Consider the following 15077-nt stretch of genomic DNA (forward strand, 5'->3'; position numbering starts at 1 on the left):
TCTCGTTCTTCTCCGCTCAATATTTATTAAATTTTATTGCACGTCTTTACTAAGAGAGATGCGTGGAAATACAAATACACGATACACGTATTTGAACCGATACAACGATGCACAATCGCGTGGGACGCGAGGTGCGGTTAAAATCCTGTTATTGAATCTAACCACAAATATTTGGATACTGGTTTTCCAGAATGCAACAATACTCTTTCGATAAACCTTTCGTATTCCTCAAATTTCGGTGTTCTTCTAAAAGAGAAACTTTATTTTTACACAATTATCCAGCGAGAAATTTTCCGAGTAAGTCCCTTTAAAAATACCAAAGAGATCCAAAAGTAACGAACAATGACCACGCAAAAAATTGTTATTTCGCGTTAAATGTGTCTACGTTTCAAGAGAATTCTCGTTCCTATTCTATCAAAATTTATACGATCTCTTTGCTCTTTGTGATATCTCTTGACGATTCGTACACCGAATAGAAAAATTTCTCGTCGATAAAATTGGTTGTCCTCGGATAATCTCTAAGGTTAAGTTTTTTTCATCTTAAGGAGATTCATCTCCAGTTCTCGTCCATTCGATCGAGCGTTAGTTTCCAACGGAGCGTTTCGCGTACGGTTGCACGGATTTGCGTGTTCCTTCGGTTTTGGTGTTCGCGGTCCGTCGAGTCGAAGGGCCCGTACCGTGGCAAAACGATGGAATCCGTGAGTTTCCGATCTCCAACCAACGAACGAATCCGGAAACTTCGAAACGACGCGTGACATTTTCACGGAATTTCGCGCCGGTAGCTTTCGAAGCGGTCCGAAAAGTTCTTGGTAGCTTCGGGGCCGAAAGGAATTTCACCGTGGAAGGGATCGACGTGACGCGAAAGTTCAATTGCCATCTCCGGGACCTTTGTTCCTTCTGGTTAGGGCCACCGTTTTAACGAACGTTGCGCCGAAATTACACTCGCGCGTTTCGCACCTTTGACGATACCTACTCGAAGAGGTAACGAACGATGCAGACGCTGCTTTCGGAGCAGTTCGGTAAATTGTAACGCGAAATATCGTTACTGTTTAATAACATCACTGAGATGCGATTCTTCGAATGGAACGTAGAGACGCGACGGAACCGGTTTCTGCATAAAAGTCAATGCAACGTTTGAATGGAAGAAGTTCAACAAGGAATGCTAAGTTTACATAATAGATCCTTTCGATGGAAGAACACTCGGATGCGTTCCACCGAATGGGGAAGAATTAAACGTTCAGTGTACATTATAGCCAATTTGTAATGTTAATTTGGAAATTTCTAACGTAAAAACGATAGTTGTCGGTTTAGAAGAAAATTAACGAATTGATCGTCCACAAAAATTAAATTTCGCAATACGACGAAAATAACGATTGTTCGAGATTCGTTGATTTTGGGAAACAATTTCTACAACTGTAACTCGATTTTTATCCGTTGGAAATATTAACGATGGATTTTACATATTATCGTAAACCAACGAAATACTCGGAAGGTAATTTCACGTGGAATAGGTAGAATTTTCTCTGCCCTCTGTGTTCTCATTTTAATTCAGCGAAATCTTCAATAATCGGGGTAAGAGACATTGACTTCAACTAGAATTCTCAAGCTGGAAATTGCGATCGTTTTACCGTAACGATTGTACTCGACATCAATGAAGCCCTTTATTTGCGAAACGAGCCACCTTCAGCTTCAAATAGAATCGCTGTCTACGAATCCTTAACTCTTTTTCCTCTCTTCCAGGGCGTTGAAAATCTATTATTAGCCTTCGTGAGATTTCCAACGGGAAGGGCGGTTATTCAAGCCGCGGGTAAACGGCGCCGCGTAATGAATTATCTTTGAAAATTGTTTCTCAATATTTGTGCTTCCCTTCTGCATTGAAAGAAAAATCGGTGAGTTAAGAAGCCACGGGAAAATCGAAGATCTTAACCGCGTACTTATCCGAGAATAAATTGTGGGATCACGCGCCAAAATTAAATGAAAATATTAGGTTTCCCCGTGAGTAATGACGCGTTCTACCGGGAAACCTTAGAAATATTGTGTACTCGTGTTGTGTACTTGCGTATAATGTTCAACTATTTACGTAATTTAGAAGCTTCCGAGGGATCTCTGTTTCTAATAAAGAGCGGAATTTCAACCCTTGGAGGAACACGATACCCCCTATCGTTCAATTTTAATTGCGAATGTAATTTTTACAAGTTAAACAAAATTTTTGACCAAGATAAAATTGAACAAAATAATTCTTATTTCTGATGTTCAATGTGTAAATATGAATACTTAGGACAGTATCGTATTATAGAATTTCGAGGACAGTAACTTCGACTTGGAAAATTTTTTAATATTTTTTATAATTCAAGCCTTACACAGGTACGCGTAAAATGGAGTGGTTTTGATGGAAGAGGAGTGGTTTCTCCATTAAAGTAAAAAATTGTAAATAATCTACTTTAAAGTACGATAATTGTTCTCGGTGAATTCTTGTGTAGAAATTTACGCGAAAATAAGAAAGCATTAATATCCGGTGTTACTTGTTCGAGTACTTAACGTGTTGTTCGTCTCTCAGAAACAACCACAGACGATGGTGAAGCTTCGTCGTTCGGAAAAGTTTGACCAGCGGTATTCGTTCGAGCAGGAAACCCGAAGTAGTCAACATCCCTCGCGTTACATTTTAATCAACAAAATAGAAGTGGACCGCTCGCGCAGCAACGATTTATGGATAACAGCTCTCCTCGAAATTCTTGGCACGTGATACTTTAAATTACGCGAGATCTCGCTGAACCGAATGATAATGTTCGTTGAGGGTACCGTGATTCAGAAACCAGAATAAGAATTGATAAAGTTTATCTCACGAAGGAAGCAAAAGTACATCGAATCGGAAGTTCCGCGTAATCGATGAATCGGTCGAGGACCAAGTTATTCACAAGGGACAATTGCAATGAAATTCATGAGCAAATGAATATTAATTTTCAATTAATCGTGGAGGGATGTACTCGTTTCCGGAACAGCGTAGAAATTCGAGATTTTAAGCTGTACAATAGAGGTAAAAATACAGGGTGATCTGACAGAGAAAGATCAAGCATCCATGGACGTATGATTTGCGAAAATATAAACGCAACGTGTTCGGTATACGTTGATTGGGACAATTTTCACGAAAATGTGCCATACGGAAGCGGTTGTTTATTTTAAATCAGATTTTTATTTTGCCTTAAATAATAATTCCTTGCCTTTAAAAATTCAAGATCTTCGTAACATCGAGTAACGTACATTTTGAAAAATTAAGAAATTTGTTGCGCAACTACTCGCAAATATTATCAGATGAAACCGTACGCCACTACGACGTAACGTAATTTGTTTACAAGTGGCAGCCACGAGTGGAAGAAATTGCGAATATTTTCGCCCAAGTTGATTTACGAACCCATGTAACCCCGAGCACTTCCTGTTAATTTTTCAATCGAGGTCGAGCCCGCAAATTTTGAAAATTGCTTTTTAATTCACTTACGTTCAAATTTGTGTATAAGAAATTATTCGGCGAACCAATTGGAAAGAAAATTTGGCCCGAAGTTGATCGCGACATATTTGAAAGGAGTTTTTTTTATTCAATGTAACATCGGTCAAAGTTAAAATATTCATCGCCTTTTGTTTTAGGTCACTCTACGTACTCCGAAATTCTTCGATATTATCTTTCGAATAATCCTGTGTATTCGTAAATTCGTCTACTCTTCTTTTAAATGAGCCCGTGTACATAATTTTGTTTCGGAGCGAGTACACTTTATTGCGTAAAAGAAATTGCATTCCGTGGAATAAAATTTACACGCGCCACCGTTAGAAGTGTTGAATTACTTCGCGGTAAATTAAGTCAACCCGTCCGTAGAACTTTACGGAAATAAAATTTTAATTTGGACGATCGCGTTAAACGCGTTGCCCTTGCAAAATTTAACCGAGCCAAATGAGAACGACCGGTAAGAAATGGGACTGCAGTTACATATAAGGGAGCGAAGTCAGGATCCGAGCATCGTTCCTTCCGACCGAGGTAAGAGAAGAACCCGGATAAAAATTAACGTTACTTTTAAAAAACTCGTGGCGCGTCACTACCTATACACGCTCATTTTCTGTACACAAGATGAGTTCGAAGTTCCAGGGTTCTATGACACGAAAGAAAGAAAGAAAGAGAGGGAGCGTACAGTGTGTAACACAAAAGAAACGAAGTCAAGGGAACCCCAAGGTTACCAACTTTCGTTTAAATAGAATAGTTTTTCTTCTTAACGATAGAGGCTTTTAAGTACAATGACCTATGTTTCAAGATCGTTCAGAGTTGTCGAAGGTCCGTTAAGAAGAACCATTTTACGTCAACGAACAATTCGAGCAGTTTGCAATCCATTATTTAACTCTGAATCGGTGGTAATAAATAAAGAAATAGAAATCTTTTAAAAATCCGTAGATTACAAAACATCCATTTTTCACTGGAGTCGAAGTGGCTTCCCGTGTTTGGCTCTAAAATTTCTCCGTGAAGGTTAATAGAGTTATAAGTTCAATACATGTACCTTTATGTAACGGATAAATATCGCACAACCGACATCGAAAACAATTTTCAGCCCGTTGCGTCGCTTCGCTTTGTCGTAACCTCTTAAGGGTTAGACGGGATTTAAATCCCCAATCTTATTCAAAATCCTATTCGTCTGGTTCCACTCGGCTCTTCCTGTTGCACTGTACGTATCCGGCATACACGGTGGTCGTGAAGAAGCTAACGTGACCCTCGACAACCCGTGTCGCAGTGGTATCCGATCGTGATCGGTCGTCACTGGAGACGAGTCGAGAATGACAACAAAAGGACGTCAGCTGGCCTCCCGGTTGCCGGAACGGTGCAATTAGATACTGGTGGGGGTAGCAGAGTGGCCGGAAGGGTGGGGGTAGATCGGCCGCGAAGCGTGGCTTCTCTCCAGTCGGTCCGGAAACACGGTGTCGGAAGGACGTGTGCGTTGCTCCGCGTTTCTTCGTTGCTGTCTGGTGCACGTGACGCGCGATGCACCTTTGTGCGCGAAGCGTCGTTTCTTTGTGTTGTTCTACGAGGGCTTTGGTGGTTGTGCGTTGGCAGGCTTAGTGCATCAACGAGTGTGAAAAGGTGCGCGCGGTTATGAGGGAAGCTGTCTCGAGTGGAATGGTCAGCTTTAAGAACAACAACGTGGACAGGTACGCTCGAGCGCGTTTCTCCGGGTTCCCATAGCATTTGGTGCTTCGAGTGCACCACAATGCAATTCCTTGTGATCTTGGGCTCGACGCGACGGGAGTATCTAACGAGTTTACATTATTGCGTTTGCCACAAAATCTAGCTTTCTCAAACGGAATTTTAAGTGACAATTTACAACCAATGTCAATCCTTTCTTTCAAAATGTTAAACGTCGAGTATTAGATCACACGTGTAGAGTTAGAGCAGAACATCTATCGAAGAAAACGAGAAGACTTTGTCCAATCTAGTAAATACTGACTACTTTTCCGGTTTCTATCCGGAAACTCCGACTTCAGATTCTTACTTCCGGTCAATGCGCTTGTTGCAGTAATATCCGGAGTTGGACGAAATTTTAATTCGAAAGTAGCTAGGTCTGTATATCATTGTTATTGCCCTTTTGATAGGATTTATGAAGGGGTGCGCATATCCTTTCGTGAAAAGTGCAATTGTGGAGTACGTATTTATGAGTTAGATATTTCCGGTCTTTGGTACCTGACTCTTTTCGGAACAGTAATTGGTATAAGTTACAAGAATGGTTAATAATTTGGACGATGACGATACGAAAGAATTTATTTTACCGTACTGATGTTTTATTTAATTATATTGTTCCAATAATCAAGAATATTCTTTTATAGCGTATATTGTGCAAAGTAATTTTCTATCGCTTTTGTAATGCAGAGGGTACGTTTCGAGAACTGGAACGTCGGACTCGTAAATGTTCTTCAATTTTACCCTTTTCGACAAAGGAATATATTCGCTCGTTCATAAATTCAAAATATCTATTTTGCACTGTATTATGTGCCCTTGAAATGTCATTGTACATATGTTTATTATTATTTCGATACAGCTGAGGTCCTATTTGATTATATTCATTGTCTTTGTAAATATTGTAAATATTACAATTAATAATGTAAAAGATTTGCAGCTCTAACAAACGCAAGGATTTTATTTTGCCATATTACGTTTATTCACGAGTAGGTACAAATAATTGGCCGTATGTTCCCGGGAATATTTATAATCTTTAAAGAGGTTTACAAACTGTTATTTGCCGTACGAGAAATATTTTAATATTGTATGCCGTTAAACCACGCTCCCACATGTGCAACACGCGGTGCAAGACTCTTGATTCACTTTTTAGATGCGCTGTCTTTAAAAAGCGACCCTCTTTAAATGCTACAAGAGTGTCCTGGGTCGTGTGTCGTATGTGCGAGATTATGGCTTAATGGGCAGAGATATTCTCAAGATACGAGAATTACATTCGAATTTAAGTTATTTAAAGTTTGTTCTATTTTTTTTTTTGGAGTATATACGGTTATCTTTGAATCGAACTACGGTTATGCTCGCGTTATATAACGTTAAATCACATATCCACTTGAAATAATTTTTAGTGCTATTCGGTAATAGTCAGAGGAGATTAATTTCGCGATATTAGCACTTTAAGCGCATGTAAATCATTTAAGAACATAATTATCTTTGAAACGAGTAGCTATCGGGTAATTATACGCCGAACAAGTGTAAGATGGTGGTAAAATGAAAGTAGACCACTGCGATAGTCTTCGTTTCTATGTACTTATAAAATTAGAAGCAAAGTTTTATTTACTCTGTAAATTTTCAGCTTCGATTATCGCTGCAAACAATGATCGGTGGTTTGGTGCATTCTTTGTTTATTTGTAATTCCTATCGTGCAGTCTGTTATTGTGGTTACCTAACTGATACAAGCGGTATCAAAGGAGGTTGCTTTTATACTCGACACTTTATTTGATAAATATTCTTTGTAATAACGTTAAATACTAGGTATCTAAAAATAACGTGCCCTTGTTCTTTTTCTTTCTTTTTTGAAAGAAAAGCAGCCTTTGAACTTCTTGAACATTAAAAGCATTTGTTATTGCTCTTGTCCAAGCGAAATGAATTTTTCTTCGTAACGATCATTTTTCCTATTTACATTCAATAATTACTAGAATAATAATAAGGCAATTATACGAACGAGACAATTAACAGTTGAAAATGCAATTAGCTTCCGAGGGTGTAACGAAGTCACGCGTTATTAAGTTTCTACAATAACTTCAAAGACGGAGTAACTCGACGTTCTAGCATTTTGTATTTTCACCGAACAGAAAATGGAGCAAAACGTTTTCTGTTCTCAGATTCAAATCTATCAATTTATTAATATCGTATCCGAAGCTACGAAATGTAGAGAAAAGTTTCAGCTTGTTTCACATCCTTCGAGAACGTTCATTTCGAGTAAGCGTATCTCTTGACAATTGTAAATACCGTTACATTTTCCGATACGCGTTAATGTTTGTTGTAAAAATTGAAACGTTAAACTCGCGATAGGAACGTATCGATAATCGAGAGTCGAGAGTGTATTTTTCTTCTCGCACCGACAACTTTCGCGCGACTCTGATACTTTGTCCAGTTATTTCTTGAAATTTATTTCAACGACAACTTGGAGCTTTAACTTGTATAAACATCGTTCTTCGCATATTGCACACCGATGTAATTAGAAAAAATGTTAGAAAATTGTTATCGCGATTCTAATAATCTCTACCAGACTGTAATCCATTCTCAAAAAGATTTTCTTTCTTTATCCGAGTGTTTTAAATCGATTTTTTTCTACTTCTATCGAATTTCGGATTCAAGAGACGGAATAACTATCCAGAAAGTTTAAAATTCTCGTTTCTCGAACTATCAATTTCGATACGCGTTATAAGCTCAACAAGAATAAACGCTAAAAATACACATTTGTCTTTATATTAGCCCCTGCAAGCCGTATATTTATTAAAATGCTCTTAACCGCACAATTTCGGTCCCCTGCGGTAATTCGATTAATAATCTGCAACATAATGTGCACGAATTTTGGGAACGATACGAAACAGTGTATCATATTATTTGTTCGATTCGAACATCGAAGATTAAATTAAAATTGAACTTACGTATCAGGAAAGATATCTTTTGTATCGTCGATAAGAAAAATGTTTATAGTGAGTCGAGGATAAGAATCGTACGATTGTTTTTCGCTTGGAAAAGGAAGAAGTGCACTCTAGACCGAAGGATTACGTACTAGTTTCATTGATCAAAATATCGATATTTACACCAATGCTACGAAGGTATTTCCTTCCATTCAAGCTTCGTTGTTAGCCATAGACTAGGATAAAATTCCTCCAAGTTTTCCTAGGTATTTTGTGACCGCATAGCGGTACCTAATCGCAGGCGATACGCTTCTTTGACCTCGAACGCGTCGACATCGCTCACCGGCTATTTCATTGGACTCGTCAGTTAGGCTTGCATAGCAGGTACTGTTTCAGACGTCATTACTTGGATAAATTTCCCATTTCCAGTACTTTGAATTCGATCTTGATAATTTGATCTTGATGGATCTTGATAATCTGAGAAAGCAAGTTTAGGAAAGAGACTCTTGGAATTTTACTCAAAACTATGTAGTTAAAAAGAAAAAACATTCGGAGAAGTATTCCTAAATTTAAACCGTGTATACTCGACTTAACATCTCCGCGAGAATCGTGAGTTAAGTTTCATAGAAAAATATATTCCATTGGACGTAGAAGAAATTATATTTAAAAATTCATTCACTTTTTACGCTAGATATAAATCAATATCGCTGTAATCAGTACTGAATTCATCCACAGACAAATTTAGGCAATGGAGTCACCGAACATAACGAGACACTTTCCATAATAATCGTAATTATTTTCTCTCTTATTACACGTTAGTATTTCCTTGGTTCGTTATGGATAGTTTCAATATTTAATTTTTATATTAAGGATACTTTCTGCCTAGGAACGCGTACGAAATTCCTTGATGGTAATTGGTAAAATATTGAACAAATAGCTCTATGAAAAAAAAAAAAAAATAATTCAGTAGAGGTTGAAACGGTCGAGTTAGGGAGTTTCAAGTACTGTCAAGTTTCCAAGCTGAAAATTGCCAGTGGCGCTTCCGCTTCTGCTGCAATGGACCACATTCCATCGATGGTTTGAGGTATTCTGATTGGATCTTCAGGATTACGGCGGACGTACCGAGATTGCGATGCTCGATACGATCCATCGTCGACAGATTATCGAACGATATTGTGTCGGATTAATCTCTTTGGTAACACCGTGCCCGGACCGAATGTTCTTATTTCGAACGAGGTAATAACGTTTCGATGTCCACTCCTTTGGAATACCATTTGAAAATTCTTATTCGAAATTCATTGCAAATCGAAGTTAAGTTGCATGGATCCATACGCACGAAACGGAATTATTTTATTTTCGAAACAAGGGAAAACTGTTCACGGTTTGTTCGATTTTAGGAGGGACGGTACAAAGCGGTGTTGTTTTATTTATAGGTTGAGAAGCCTAAGGGACGTTTCAAGGTTGCTTAATCTCTTGGCTGCGTTATTTCGATACCGAGAACGTTCTCCCAGTGTGGCATATTTGTCACACTTGTATCACTGTTTCTTTTTATATTCGTATTCGACTACTTTGGTGGTCCCATCGAAACGATATGCAAATTTTTGAAAACGTAACGTACCAAGGACGAAGAAACAACGGTGAAAACGTTCGCGAAATTGTTGTTTTATATTTATCGTTTGTTAGATATTTGCGGTAACGCTTCACCGAGGGAATCACTGGTCTTGTGAATCAGTGGTTCTGAAATTTTACGATTTCTTAGCTATTTGTGAGCAATGGTCGATGATTTTTAAATTATACCGTGCAATGCGTTCCGCAGTTAAGATTATGGTTTACATATTTTTCCTTCCGAAGCTTTTCACGTGTAACGTTTTAATTCTACCGTGTTTTTGGGTACTGTTTCGCAAAAGATGAACGTTGTTATTTGTAAATTGGTAGCTCGAGCGGTAATTTGTTACGTTATATTATTCTCTTACGTCGTTCACCGTTTTTTTGCAACTTAAACTTTTATTTTAAGGTGCCTAAATTGAAACGGCTAATCCAATATTCAGTATTTTAAATATGGATGAGGTAGATGCTCAGGATTTTGCGTCAATTCAAGTTATTCGTATTACGGTATATCGGGTGACACACTTGGACAGGACGCTCGATAACTTCTTTATTTCTGGAGATCGTAAAAACGGTCGAGATAAAAATTTGTACAGTTTCGAGAGACGGACAGCGCGAAAGTCTCGAGGATCCTTTAAGGTCGTTCAAGGTTGAAGATTTTTATGTCCGATAGAGCCGATCCTGTGCTTTATCTTCTCTTCGTCTGTCGCCAACAGGTTTTCATTCTTTCGAGCCTTTGGACGTCTCTTCGCGAAATAAACGAAAAAAAAAGGAAAATATCCGGTTAACTTATTTTTACTCGGCGTATACGAGTTTAATAATTCGATCGAAACGGAGAGCACGAGTTTGAAAATAAACTTCTCCACTTTGAACTTTGCTTGAAAACCGAAGACACACGATGCACGTTAACCTGACGTATCTCGGTTGCAAGTTGCAAACACACATCTGCGGAGAATTCAATTTCCTAAAACATGTTCGATTTATCACTGGAAATATTCTTCGCGAAGTTGCCAGATATTGGGCACAAGCGACGAAAGGAGAAACGCCGAGGGACCACCGCAAAGTTTGTGCTATTGGACGAACGCCATTAAGGTCAAGTATAGAACGTCTGTTGTCTAAACTTGGCTGCGGCTTCGACGAGTTTTGAGCAACCACCGCGTGAGCTCCTCGATGTGGGAGACATCCGATAGAAAAAAAAAAAAGAAAAAGAAGACACGTACAATTTCATTACTAAACGCGAGACCATGGAACAATGGCACTCAAATCGGAAATGCAAGAGCGTAACCTTGAAGTAACTCAACCATGCAGCAACCAAGGTTCTCGACTGTACCACGGATTAAAATACAAATTAAAGCACGGTTATACGAGCTTGCGCGTATTGGTATCGCGATCCTTTCTGTTGCTTTTGTAATTCGTTAACTACTCGTTATTATGTAGGATCTTCTATTACGATATTATTCGTAACGTAAAAAATATCGTAGTAAATATAAAAATAACGCAAAGAAGTTCTAATGGTAGTTTCTTGGTTCGAGATCATTCGTTACGATTGGAATAATTTTTTCTGACTTGATTCTTGTTTCGATAAAGAAATTTCGAAGTTGGTAGTTTTTTCTTTTTTCAACGAAAGCGTATATTTTCGTTTCTGTATTTTTCCAACTCAAAGGGAGGACAGATTCGTTCTTGTATACTATCCATCGAGCTACGAAAGTCGGTGATAGAATTCTATCGGAATAAAAATGTAAATATTTGTCGAAATTTAATCCGAACACGTTGCAGGATTTATTATGCTTTTGGTGACGCGTCGCTTAGAAAATTCTCTTTTATACACGATCCAAGAATTAGGATAGAATGTGGAAGCTTTTTCAAAATGTCGCCTTGCCACTCGACGCGTCAAGAAAACATGGCGTTACCGTAACCCGGCGAACGAGCAGGTTTGCGGATTATGTAAAATTTCTCGGTAACGTGTCTCGGATTCTTGTGCAAATGTCAGTTTTCGCAGCTTGGTCGCTAGTGACAAAATATTTTAACTTCGCCAAAGCCGAGCCACGAAAATGGAATTGTCGAAGAGATTTTAGATACTCCTCTTCGGATTTGGTTAAAGGAACTGTTATATTTCCAATCCACAGAACTTGTTTCGTGTCTACGTTACTAAAATTTGTTACTATTTTCCCGATATCGTCTACGTTAGTAAAATTAGTTACTATTTTCCCGATTATGATTATCTTCGGGAAACTTGTCTAAGTTAGTAAAATTAGTTACTATTTTCCCGATTATGATTATCTTCGGAAAACTTGTCTACGTTAGCAAAATTGGTTACTATTTTCCCGATTATGATTATCTTCGGGAAACTTGTCTAAGTTAGTAAAATTAGTTACTATTTTCCCGATTATGATTATCTTCGGAAAACTTGTCTACGTTAGCAAAATTGGTTACTATTTTCCCGATTATGATTATCTTCGGGAAACTTGTCTAAGTTAGTAAAATTAGTTACTATTTTCCCGATTATGATTATCGTTGGGAAACTTGTCTAAGTTAGTAAAATTAGTTACTATTTTCCCGATTATGATTATCGTTGGGAAAATCGTCAAAGTTAGTAAAATCAGTTACTATTTTCCCGATTATCGTCGGGAAACTCGTCTACATTAGTAAAATTGGTTACTATTTTCCCGATTATATGGATTTTCTCGGGAAAATCGTCCACGTTAGTAAAATTAGTTACTATTTTCCCGATTACGATTATCGTCGAGAAACAGAATATAAAAGCACGGATAGTAGAGTCCAGGTGAAGGTAAATTTCATCGTCGGGAAATGGAAAACGTTGAAAGAAAGCTCGCGAAGGAAAACGAAGAAAACGAAATCGAAGGTCGAAACTACGTCACGTGATCGATTAGAGGTTCTCGCGTCCTCTTTTCTTCGTGGTCGCTTGAAAGAATAATGCATCCTGATTTTTTCAGATTGGAAATAGTACACGTGGAAATCAAAGAGAACCATGACAAAACGTTTCCCTCGGGATCATTGTAATTTTTAATCCGACAAGCTCGGAGACTTTGATGCCCGTTAAGTGGATGGCGCGCCATAGATTTATACCTTCTTTCCTCGATTTTTCCCCGCATTTTTGTCGTTTTTTTTTTTTCTTTACCACGCGTGTTACGTAGCCTCGTACACGAACAAAATAACAAGCACCGTAAGAAATTAATTCCTTTCGTATCCTTTGTGCTGAAATATTAAACTACTTAGGTTGTTACGGCCAAGTAAACGACGTGTGTCGTCTTTGAAAAATTGAACGCCTTTTATGGAAACGTATAACTATACAGGGTGACTCGGAGTAAATATTAGCGACGATGGAACGAGGAGACATTTTTTTTCCCTTGTAAAATACAGAGAATTCTTTTATAATCCGTCTTTGTAGCTCGTCTGTGAAAAATTCAATGCCCTTTATGAAAACGTACGAATCTACCGGGTGTTTTGAAGCAAGTAGCGATCAAAGATATTTTTAAAAAATTAGCTCTTCTATGTAAACGTCGATGTTTCTGTCGATAAAACGAGTGGATTGTTTTATTGTAAACAGAGTCAATTCAGTTTGAAAACGTTTATACAAAATATTCGCTGCTCTTTATGAAAACATACAAGCATACCCGGTGTTTCGAAGCAAAAATTACCAATTTTAGAACGAGAGCCATTTTTGACCATTTGGAGCACTTTCGTGCGAATAAAATGAATTTCGATTTGTAGCGTGCTTTTGTAATACAAATATATAATTATACGTAATTGTATCACTTCGCAGAACGTATCTTTAATTTTTTTATAACTTTTCGAACAGATTTGCAAAATTACGATCGACGATAGTTCCAAATACCTTGTTCATCGGACAAAGATTTGTTATAAAAATAATTAGGAATCCAGTACTGTGTCGAAAAGGAACAGTTTTCTCGGAAATTAGCGTAAGAGTTGTACTAATGAGAGTACGATACGTGCAACATTGAAGAGGGTTTCGTATTTATGCAGAAACGCCGAGCAGAAAAAAAAAGGGGGGGTTTTCGCTTTTTCTCCGGAACTAGGTTATGTTCGTTGAAAGATGGCATCGATTGGAATACCGGTTTCGAAAGCATACGCGTTTTATTGAAATATTTCGATGGGTCAATGGGGACGAGTGCACGCACGAAGAGTAACTTCTGAACCATGCGTAATTAGAAACTGCGATAATTATTCGGGCAAGGTATTCGATGTTTGTCAAACCCGCTCGTACGACATTAAAATTTTAAATACCCACCAAGCGTTCGGAATATCGAAAAATTCAATACCTGTCGTTGGTGTTTCATATTTTTATCTTTAATCCGTGAAACGTGAATCGGCATAATTTTTTTGTCGCAATTAACCAGCCGCGAAACGCTTAGTGATTTTCGATGGAAAAAAAAAAAAAAATGTTGAAACTGTAAGGCGCCGGTGACGCGATGAATAATAAACCGAAGTTCTTTCTCTTGGTTCTGTTCGTTAAATATTTATAGGTAGACAGGAATTCTACGCATTCGCTTTGCATTAGCGTGAGAAACGTATTTTAATCGAGATTTTCGCTTTATCGATGAATTATTCCCCGATACACGATGTTACAAAATCGCTGTAAAGCGATACCTTGTAATTGTAACACATCGGTGTGCGATTAATGTTACGCGTAATGTGCAATTAATATTACACGCGACAAGACTTATCGAGCGACCTATGTTTCAAGTTTCTACGCGAATCAGATTCTGGAAATTAATTTAATTAATTTTCCCGATATATATTACCAAGTATCGTAATATGAAATAATTTAATTTATAAACTAGAATTAGATACCCTATTATAAAATCGTAGATACGATAATCGATAATTAAATCCTTCCAAATAAAAATTTTTAAAGTAACTTCTGATACATAATAGATTATCCACTATAATAACTATTTAAATTAAAAAGTAACCACTAAAATTACCAAGAACTTTCTATTTCCCACGTCAGAAGGATGTGTGTCATTAATTTCAATTTTGTTTATTTCCAACGAAACGAAGAAAACAATTCTCCTCGAAAGTAGTTGTCGGAACGTCTCTGGTCGTTGATGAAGATGGCAAAAAAGTTGGCGCGTCCATTTGAATTGTGTTAGTCGTCGCGCAGTAGCTACGAAAGTTGCATAATCGTTTCGAATCGGTGAACTTCTTTCTTGTCCCTCTCCCGTAAGTATTTTCGACGCGAGTTTTCCAAGAGGCCGGGTAATTTTGAATTACACCGTAGATACGAAAGTTGTCGTACACCCTCGGGCATAAATTCGCCCGTTAACTGCACCTGTAGCGAAATCCATCGCGACGCGACACCC

The 15077-nt window shown here is 37.9% G+C and overlaps 1 protein-coding gene across 8 annotated transcripts in view; it reads left to right on the top strand.

The window, feature by feature from the left end:
* Nucleotides 1–15077, top strand: part of LOC143152868 (uncharacterized) — a 329127-nt gene that overhangs the window by 74049 nt on the left and 240001 nt on the right. For 6 of the 8 annotated variants that reach the window (XR_012993664.1, XM_076323453.1, XM_076323447.1 and 3 more), the window contains exon 1: nucleotides 4963–5181. The exons of the other annotated variants lie outside the window; for them this stretch is intronic. Coding sequence is in view for 5 of the 6 variants with exons in the window: in XM_076323453.1 (XP_076179568.1) it covers nucleotides 5126–5181 (56 nt within the window). In the remaining variant the exon portion in view is untranslated. Of the gene's footprint in view, nucleotides 1–4962; nucleotides 5182–15077 lie in introns of those variants that run through there. 8 annotated transcript variants of the gene reach the window in all.

Source organism: Ptiloglossa arizonensis, chromosome 11 (genome assembly GCF_051014685.1).
Source record: "Ptiloglossa arizonensis isolate GNS036 chromosome 11, iyPtiAriz1_principal, whole genome shotgun sequence".
Lineage (NCBI taxonomy): Eukaryota > Metazoa > Arthropoda > Insecta > Hymenoptera > Colletidae > Ptiloglossa > Ptiloglossa arizonensis.